The following is a 10733-nucleotide window of genomic DNA, read 5'->3' as shown; positions in this document are numbered from 1 at the left end:
TCATCAGTAGGGATGCTGAAGTCACTCAAAACAATCAGCCTTGATGACTCCTCCACTACCACCACCACAGTGAAGAACTTGGTCAGCTTAACAGGGACTCCAGGATACTGTAGGAATAGCAATAAACTAACAAAAGTCCCATTTTAGCTCTGTCCCAGGACTTGCACACTAAGGGATGAAGACTATTAGATTTAAGTTTGGAGTAGAAGCCCTCCTACATTTGAGGGAAGCAACCAACACAGCTACATTGTCTTCTCCACTCAACATATCTGTTTCCTATGCCAATTCAGTGGCATATCTGCTTATTTTTTGAAAAAATGAGCTTTTATTATTTTACACTCATATTAACACTGCAGAACCAACATCGTTAAAGAAGAGTGAGCTGAGTTACATTCTAGCTCGTACATTATCAACAAAATTGTTAACTAAGCTCTGGTTGCAAAATTTTATAATTGATAGTGATATATGTGCTAGGAAAAATTCAGCCTGACTTTCAAATCCCAGGTCTGAGTGTGATAGATTGACAAATAAGGGAAAACAGATTTTTACCTGTAAACTGTTTAAATTTGATGTGGAATCATTGAAACACAATGCAGAAATCCAATGACATCATCACATGATCATTTTTCAAATTGTAATTGCAATTTAGCCATTGAGGTTGTCCCGATTACAGACTGGTCAAATCTGGATTCTCTTCCCGAAGCAGTTTCTAAGCAATAATGTTTGTAAAGTTATTTTGACTGCAATTCTCATGTGACAGAACTAAGCTGAGTTTAACCACCGTTGCTGTCACAGGTTTGACTGAATATGCTTTTCTGTTGCACAGATTTTCTCCTCATTCATTACTCATGGGTGAAAATCAAAGCTTTTCTCTTACACAGTCTCTCTCTCTCTCTGCTCTGTATCATGATTACTGCCCCACCCCCACCCTGCAGCATGTCTGGGCCTGCTTAGACACCTGTTCCTCCTGTGCAGCCCTGCCTCAGGCTACAGTAGGGTGACCAGACAGCAAATGTGAAAAATCGGGACGGGGTGGGGGGTAATAGAAGCCTATATAAGAAAAAGACCCAAAAATTGAGACTGTCCCTATAAAACTGTCACCCTAGGCTACAGTCTACTAGAAATTGAGCCTCCACCAGTCAAAGACATCGTCTCACCTTCAGAAGGGAAATTCCTTCCAAAATACCCCATAGACACGATGACACACTGCACAGCAATTCCAAAGCCTCAGCTATAGCCTTTCAGCCCAAGGACCCTTGCTTAGCCGGATCTGAGGCAGCAGCAGCATAGGATATGTGCCTTCTGATCATCAGCCATAAACCACTGCTCGGCCAGGGAAAGGGGCTCAGGCTCTGAAAGGCAGGAAATGCGTCTCTCTCCACCCCTCCCCCACTCCACAGGCTGGCTCCACATTAAAGTCTTAGGAGCGCTTCAGGAAGTCTGTGACAAGAACAGAGGCACATGAGGATTCCATTCCCCATGAAGGTGCGCCATCATGGGATTACAGAGAGGTAAGTGAGAAATCCCTTCCTAGGTTCAAAATTCAAAATTATCCTGATTTATTGAGTAAAACCCTGGATGGTACTAGTTTACTATTTACCTATTTACTTGGGTGCTAGCCAGCCTTGGGGAGCAGACAGTCAGCCTTTCAGGGGCTTTTAACAAGCTACTCCCACAATCAAGTTATGTGTAGCAGGACCCTACCTCTATTGTGTGGTCCCCATGCCAGGTGAGTAGTTTACTATCTCCCCCTTGTAAACAGCTAGGAGAAGAAGTACCACACATACATCACAAGAAACAAAAGCAACCTACAGGACTTTTTCAGGACAGGATGTCAGTCAATGGCTTGCAAGGAACTCATTAATATTAATAAAATATCTTTCTCTTCCAGCATTATTAGATACAAAGGTGCCTCCTTTGAGGGCATCGTAAGATCACAATAAAGACATCAGTTAATCTAAAATGTTTATATAAAATAAAGAACTTTCATGAATTGGGGGAGCCTAAGGTTGGTGCCACGGTAGCTCCACCAGTCAAAGACATCGTCTCACCTTCAGAAGGGAAATTCCTTCCAAAATCGTAGACACGATGACACACGGCACAGCAATTCCAAAGCCTCAGCTATAGCCTTTCAGACCCAAAGGTTCTTCATATATTAAATAAGGAAAGCCTACTTTGTGGCAAACAAGTGGCTCATTGTCTAGAGGTATGATCCTTGTTTGGAGAGAGGTGTCTTGGGTTCTGTGCTGGTGAAAACCTTGATGTGATTTGTGAGCAATGGATTCCAACTTGGTGACTACAAGGAAGCCATGTTACACCCATGGATAGCCATTGCTAACCCTAAATGATTATCTTGTCTGTGTGAAAATTTGCTGACGAGGAGCCAGTGGGGGAAACATTGGAGAAATTACTGGGATTGCAACCCTCACTGTTGAAGCCAGCATAGCAACTCTTCCTTTGGATCCACCCTCTGCACCCAGAGTCTAATATGGCTTGTGTTAGTCACAGCAAGACTCAGGTCACATGTTACATTGTCTGTACCAGAGATAGTCAATTATTTTTTGTCAAGGTCCAAATTTCTTGGTCAAGGTATAGTCAAGGTCCAGACTCCAGAGAAAATCATTTAAAAAAACAAATAATGATAATTGAATACAAAGATTTCAGGGTCCATTCAAAAGCATCTGGTGGTTTGGATTTGGCCCATAGTCCGCCTATTCACTACCCCGGTCTATACCCATGCATAGACAATATGCCAGTCACTTCCCGGTCCAGAAAAATAGACCCATTCATAAATGAATAGCTTCTGGAGCGGACTCATAACCACCAGTTCTTCAAAATCAAGAGAAGCTTTTATCCCAATGTAGAGAATTGCTCACTCAGAGGTCAAAACTGACATGACTGGCTGTAATTTTACCATAATGTTAAAGGTTTGCAAAGATCAAAAACTTCATTGCATCCATCATTTCCTGAGAAGTCATCAGTAACCAATTATTTCCAATGACTAGGATTCTGATGCCTTTCACCAACTTCATCTCAAGTGGGTTTCTCAATATGCACCTGCTGAATGATATAGAACCATGCACTTTATGAATGACACCTAATTTTGCATTGCATCTAGTTGCACTTTAACCATTAAGGTGGTTTTAATTACAGATTGGGCAAATTTGGATTCTCTTCCCGATACAGTTTCTAAGCAGTAATGTATGTAAACATATTTTATGAGCTCTGGGACTGCAATTCTCTTGTGACAGAACCATGCTGAGTTTGGCCACTGTTGCTGTCACACGTTTGACTGAATATGCTTTTGTACCTCTTCTAAAGAACAGCAATGAAAAATTCAAGGGGACAACCACATAGACACAGTTCCTTAGACACAGACTAACCCAATGTGCTTCTGACAAAAAAGACAAAAAAGCTAGATATAATTTTCAGTGAGCTTTGGCCAGAACCTAGCACTCCCCACCTTGAATAATTTTATATCTAATGTGTAATATTTTCATGAGTTTACCAGTACCTACAAGTACATTAATAATAGCACACCCCAGTGCTGGTACCCTGGCAGAAAGTTTACATTTATCAAAGCTTTCTACATACATGCCCAAAACAAAAATAAACTGCTTCTGGACTAATAGACTAGATATAAATTATTTTCTTTCACAGTTTCTTGATAGGCTGAATAATCTGCTGAATGAACCGTTGGTAAGATGGTTTGACTTTCACACTCTTTCATCTATAGAAAATATGCATCCTGCTTTTGCATGATAGAATATAGGCAGATGGATCCAATCCTGGGCATTCAGAACAGAGGCAAAACTCCTCAATCTGAAACTTTAAACTTCCCTACCAGGAACAGTGTATCTAGTAGAATGCTTTTTCTTCTCCTCCTGTCAACAAAAATCCTATCATATTATGTTGATGGTGTAAAATAAAGCCATTAAAAACAAAGTATCTCACAGAGTTCAGCTCATCTTACATTGTCAGAAAGTGAATGGACAGTTAGGGGCTGTAATCTACTACCTTATATCCTTTGAAAGTCACACATGGACTGAATGAAGATTTCTGAGACCCCCCCCGTTTGAGCGTTTATAGTAGTTGTCTTTCTAAGTAATAACCATAAGGTTATAACCATTCAAAGGGTATCCAGCCTTTAAAGAAATAGGTTTTTTTCCATAGGCCTTTATCAAACAGTCATAACTTAGCGACTGGCACAAGACACAGAATTTGAATCTGGATTTCAAAAGCCATAAAATTCATGGGTGTTTGGATCAAATGTTTTAGTTTGGGCCCATCTCTAGAGAAAAAGATGTGTGGAACAGTTTACACATAGCACTTTCCCAATATATATACAAGGGTCACAAAAGTCAAGTAATGCTTGTGGTAGGATCTTCACACAACACCTAAATTGCAACCTTTCTTTTCCATGTCTTGATTTCCTGTTATGCTGGGTTTAGTGAGTTCCACATTTAAATTGTAGTACTATGAGTATCTCCAGTTATTTAATACAAAAAGTTCCTCTGAACTCAGTTTACTATTATTGGACAATAGATCTTCAATTTCTGAGTATGGTTAACACAAGCTATACAGAATTTAAAAAAAAAACCAAAATAATAAAAACAGTGTTTCCATTGTCTCCTTTGCTAACGCCCCACTCCTTACCTTCTCCCATACCACCCTACCAGTGGAACAGCAAACGTGTGTAAAGCAACCTCTCTTTTCTGCAAAAGACACTTTAAAATCTATTTGTTCCCTGACGCATCCTGGCTACATGGGCCACTCACTGCTCCTTTGCTGGATTGGATTGTACTATACTGTCTCTTACTGCAAGCCCTGTGGGTCAAGAACGTTATTGGCTTGGCACAGCTGTCCCATGGGCAATACCATCTATATGTTATGCTCTACATAAATAACACAGAATCATTCATTTGTACTTTCAGTTAGATTTGTATACTGCCAAAGACAACAATGGCCACCCATTGCTAAGAAAGAGTATTGAGCTGCAACAGCCACTACTTATTTTAAGGAGTGAGTCTAAGAGGTGCAGCAAGATGGCAGGTTCCATTAAGTAGGTGAGATAAATGTGAGTAGCAGCTGTTTTCACCTACACCACTCAACTTTCAATGCTGCTCAGGGCCGGCTCCAGGCACCAGCCCACCAAGCTCGCCGCCCTCCCCCCGGCGCTCTGGCCGCCCTCCCCCCCGGCACCCTCCCCTCGGCCGCTGGGGGGAGAGCGGCGAGCCCTGGCTGGGGCTCGCCGCCCTGCCACCTGTGCTCCGGCCGCCGGGGGGAGAGCGGAGCCCCCACCGGGGCTTGCCGCCCTCCCCCGGGGCTTTGGCCGCCCTCCCCCGGGGCTTTGGCCGCCCTCCTGCCCCCCCCCCCCCGCAGGGGGGGGCGGCCAGCGGCTTTTTTGCCTGGGGCGGCAAAAAAGCCAGAGCCGGCCCTGATGCTGCTTAGTTATTGTACATAAATGCACAGCTCAGGTAAAAAAATGAGTTGAAAAGAGTTGATAAGAATGGGATCTTTGGCCCCCTCCTTTGAAAATCTACATATTATAAATGGTTTAAAAACTATACAAACTCTACTGCATGCAACATATTTCTGGCAAAGACTGAACTTCACTTTCTATAAGAATTATAAAAACAATTACTCATTTAAACAATTCTTTACTGCATATACTTGCTGTATTCCAAGTAAAGTAATAAATACTCATAAACCTGATGTTGACTTCTTAAAAGACTTCTCATGTGGAATAAAATTAGGATGCTGTTCCAGGAATCTATTTATGGTTGTGTTTGCCTAGCTATAAAAAAAAGTACCTCATGCAGCTCAGACATTGATCAGTTACTACCCACCTCCACCTATTATAAGTCATCAGCATTAATGGTTGCTGAATAGTTATTGTAAATGACACCTCAAGGATGCTCATAAGTGTATAATGAGTGAGTAACATGATTTTACTGCTCTTATCTCCATAAAAGTCCAAAGTCAAAACCACAGTGGGTTTATATCAAACTCATTACTTTGTTGTTAAGAGGGTCTTGTATTAATTAGCGGTCTGTACAAAAGTTTACATTGATTTCTTGTGAATATACTTATGCTAAATGTACAGTACAGTGACACAGGATATAATGCAATTAAAATGTATGTTCTGCCCATTTTCTATATATTGAAAGAACAAGAATATATAGCCAAATCAATTAAATTTAATTATCAAATAAAGATCATCTTCTTGCAGTTGTCATCATTATGAAATTATTTGGGGAAATCTGCTTATTTAGATATAAAGTTGGAAAGTGAAGGGTGTCTTACAAAATCTTGTAAAACAGTTCTCAGTTTGGTGTTTCTGAAGGTAGAATTGAGAAAGAGCCAAGACAGAATGTAAACTGAACACTACCCGTGAGCTAAAACTGGGTACTTCGGGTTCATTAGACTGGTAACAACATGAGTATTATTGCTTTCAAAACCTAAACTCTTCTGATATAGAAACTAACTTGAAACAAGGTAATTTAACCAGAAGACAATATGACTCATGGATCACATATATAGTTTAAAATTGGAAGCCATTTGTGTTTCTTTACTTCTGAGATATCTGGATTTGAGTTTTTATGAAAGTCAGATCTTTAACTTTATAAAACAGAAGATAACACATTTCAGGCTACTTACTAATAACACAGATTAATTATTCTTTCTCTGTTTTAAAGTGAGATGAACTGCAGCTCTAATTGTCCAATCCCTAACAGCAATGCAGCATAGAAAATCTACAATTAGATAGCACAGGACTTGGAGAGAAAATGGCACATATTTTGTTATATTTTTGTACAGTGCCATTGCAATAGATAAATACATGTCTGAACATCCAACAGTGTTTGCAGCTATTTACTGCTAGTTAAAACAACGTTTCTCAAGGCACTCAGCAGCCGCTGCCCATTGCATTCAACACAGAACATCTTGAGATCTTAAGTGATCAGTCACAGTTAAAGTGCAGCAAAGTATTGTTAGGTCCATCTTCGCTTTTGCTTTACTCCTTTAATTGACACAATTCTTTGTGATTCTTCTGTCGCTGTCAATTTGTCTGATGCTTTTTGTAACATTAATGGTGACTTCTTTTGTGGGCATTTTCTTGGTGTCCCATTTAGCCTGTTAAAAAGTTTAAAACAATATAATGAGTTCAACATTGGCAGCAAATTGTGAGACATTTACAACAGCTATCTGAGGTTCGTCAAAATAAATATGTTAAATACACAGAAAGACCAAGTGTTCTCCACCCATTTTTGTGATTTGGGGTATATTTTTTAGTTAAGCACAATAGATATCTATCTGGCCTCATCCAAAGCCCATTGATATCAAGGGAAAGACTCCCATAGATGTCAGTGGGTATTGGACCAGGCCAATAAATCCTATTGACCGATATTAACACTGCTGTGCATGCACCTCTGTGCACAGACTGAAAAATGTACCCCTTTCAACAATGGGGCTAGTTTTAGTCCATGGATGGCATTGGGGGAAGCCAATGGGAGTTGAGCATACATTGTTCAGGACAAAGTTTGGCTTGAGTTTTCTTTAGGTTTCTCCTGCTCTTAAACCAGAATAGGTTTTTCAAAATTATAGTTTAGGTTTGTATACAAGAGAATTAAGTCTTATATACATGGTACAGTTCTGTATCAAATCACTTCCAAAGAATAAAGAACTTTACAATACAGCTCTCATGGAAGAAAAGTCACTCTAGTTTTTTTTAAAAAAAGGTTAAAATACATAAAAAATTAATAGTTTATTTTATTCACTAGCAGCAAACCCAATCCTGGTAATACCAATTGTCCCTTAAAAGTAGAATCGATTACAAACAGTTTGATCCCCTTAAAGTTGATGGACAAACTCTCTTTGATGTCAACGGGAGCTGGACTGGCCCTAATCCTCAGGTTCTAGTCACTTACAAATAAGTTTTACATAGGTACTCCTCTTGGTGTCCTAACCCTTTTGGATCAGCCCAGAATATGGGGCAGTACCAGGAAGCAGTTGTGTCTTAAAGACATCACTATGAACACACATCATCCAAAGCTCCCTTTTCCAGGAGAATGCTGCATCAGCCCTTTGCAAGATGCAGCAGCATTCCCCTCTTGCATCCAATCAGCTCTGCTGGCCAGCCTGAAGAGGTGCAGAGTCCTTGCTGGTACGCTGATACCATTGCCTGTCATGCATACCTTAGCCTCTGTTTGCCAGAAGCTGGGAATGGGTGATTACCTGTTCTGTTTATTCCCTCTGAAGCACGTGGTATTGGCCACTGTCGGAAGACAGAATACTGGGCTAGATGAACCTTTGATCTGACCCCGTATGGCCATTCTTATGTTCTTATGACCAATATTGTTGCATTATTTCCTTATGCTCCCCCATCTGTCTATCTGTCTCTTGTCTTATACTTGGATGATGATGCTGTTGATGATTGATGATGTTTAGTAATTATATCTATTTCCAAAGCACCCAGGGGCCTTTGTCATGGAACCCATTGTGCTATACAAATCTAGAACAAAAAGACAATCCATGCCCCAAGGAGTTTATAATCTCAGTTTAAAACAAGAGACAACAGATGGATACAGACAGACAGTTTGTAAACTCGTTGGGACAGATACCATCTTTTTGTTCTGTGATTTTATAGCACCTAGCACAATGTCCTCTTTGCCCTGCCCTCAGAGCCATGATCTAGGTAGGTCTGATGCAGGCATGCAGTGGGGGATCCTGCACAACATGGGATTATGTGCAGGACAAGGCCATGGTGTAGCCCCCTTTTAATGCTTCTTTACCAAAGAAGTGCTTTTCTTTCCATGCTATAAATTTGGACTCCTTTGACCCTTCCAAAAGTTTTGTACAAGAAGAAAACCCATACACTTGTTACTCAAAACCAGCAAAATTTCTCTGACACTTTGCTTGACCTCCACTTAAGTAAATATATAAAAAATATCATGAGACTCTGGGGTGTTCTATCACTGTGATGTAGGAGATGTGTCGCTTTCTTCTGAATTACTCTATACTTAGTAATCATCAAGAAGTCCATGGGCATTTCTGTTTAAAACCAGATGTAGTGATGTAGCCCTGGCTATTTACTCCCTGAAGCAAAATTCATGATGCAATATATTGTCCTGTGGCTACTGTGAAATACAGGAAACAGAGGGCCAAATCCTTGTTACCCTGTGGGCCAGCCTGGGCAAGTAGAGCCAGGAGGATTTGTCCCAGAATGTATGTGCCATCATATAGATAATAGCTCAGATGGTCCATTTTTAAATGAGGTTGTGACAGAATGATGAAGCCTAATTGATGAGTCAGCTCTCTGATCACTGTAGTCTCAGTTAGTTTCCCCAGCAGTAGTTGATTGAGGAAATAGGGAGGAATTAGCTAATCAGATGGGAACACTGGGTGAGTTAAGGAACTAATTGGCTCATCAGATGACTAGCTTGATACAAGGCAGAAAGGAAGTGTTATTGGGGCAGGGCAGCTGTGCCCAAACTGAAGAAGATCCCAAGGAAGGGAGATCTCTTTTCCTTCCAGGGCCCTGATGGTAATAGGGCTACAGGAAGTAGAATTGTTGTACTGACAGGTGTTGGTTAAAGGGACTTGAATAAATTATATGGAGTGGACTCTAAAAGAAGAGAGTCTTAGCAGATTCTGTGGTGAACAAGGAAAGATGAGGCATATGTCCCATTACAGATGTGAACTGTCCTTCACCATTAACCTCTGCTCATACATATTAATCTGATTATTTTAACAGGAGGAGCTGTGTTTTTCCTCAAGTTGAGCTTTAAATGCAGAGCATATTGGGGACATGTACAGTATATATAGTCCCCATGCAAAATAAAAATTTACCTTTTAGAAATCTAGTGATAGCAATTGCCTCAGTGACCTACCGCAGTAGTCAATTCGACCGGCTGACCGTACACTATCTAAAGTAATATTTATTGTAATTATCTAAAATTTACTGCCCCTTATTTTCAATGATTGCCTCCTTGTATTTTATGAAATCTTCAATCTGCCCTTCATAATTTGAATAATTCATTCAAGTCTTTTCTGCCTTTCCAGACTAAATAATTATTGCACAGTTTATATATATATATGCATGCCTTCTCTGGACCTTTCCAGTCCTCACTCTATCTTTCTTAAGGTGTGCTAACCATATCTGGACAAGATAAATGAGTGCACACTGGGGTTTGAAACGGTCTTATAATATTATTTCTCTATTTTAATTCACCTATTTGCCTTTTCAAATGTTGCTATGTACCTGGCAAATATTTCATTAGCCACTCACAATGAATCTGATATTTTTTTCCCTGCAGATTATCTAGATTATAGAGCCAATGCTGCCTTCACTTCCACAAGTGTAACTCCCGCTGAAGTCAGTGGGAGTTACACCCAGGCAACTGAGGGCAAAATTGGGCCCCTACATTTGCCAACGTACATTATATTTATGCAAGTTGAATTGCATCTGCCGTTGTGCTGCCTAATCATCCAAAGTGTTCACATCCATCTGGTGTTTCTCACAATTCTCCATAGATTTTGTTAATCAAAATAACCTAATGTCAGTCAGCAAACTTCAACTCCCAGTGCACCTCCTCCGTCGGATCTTTCATACAATATAGTCAATAATCCTGGACCCAATATTAAACCCTTGAGTGTCCTACTGTTGTATTTCCTTCATTATTTTATTAATTGTTTTTATTATCAATTTATTTTAGGCCCATATCCTTTTCACC

The 10733-nt window shown here is 40.2% G+C and overlaps 1 protein-coding gene across 1 annotated transcript in view; it reads right to left on the bottom strand.

Moving 5' to 3' along the window:
• Positions 1–302: 302 nt before the first annotated feature.
• Positions 303–10733, bottom strand: part of BAALC (BAALC binder of MAP3K1 and KLF4) — a 42277-nt gene continuing 31846 nt past the window's right edge. Inside the window, exon 3 of the mRNA XM_005306028.4 lies at positions 303–7134. Coding sequence (XP_005306085.1) covers positions 7024–7134 — 111 coding nt within the window. The 3' untranslated portion in view covers positions 303–7023. The remainder of the gene's footprint in view (positions 7135–10733) is intronic.

This window comes from Chrysemys picta, chromosome 2 (assembly GCF_011386835.1).
Source record: "Chrysemys picta bellii isolate R12L10 chromosome 2, ASM1138683v2, whole genome shotgun sequence".
Classification (NCBI taxonomy): Eukaryota; Metazoa; Chordata; order Testudines; family Emydidae; genus Chrysemys; species Chrysemys picta.
The sequence above is the reverse complement of the archived record's forward strand: the minus strand, read 5'-3'. Positions and strand labels throughout refer to the sequence as shown.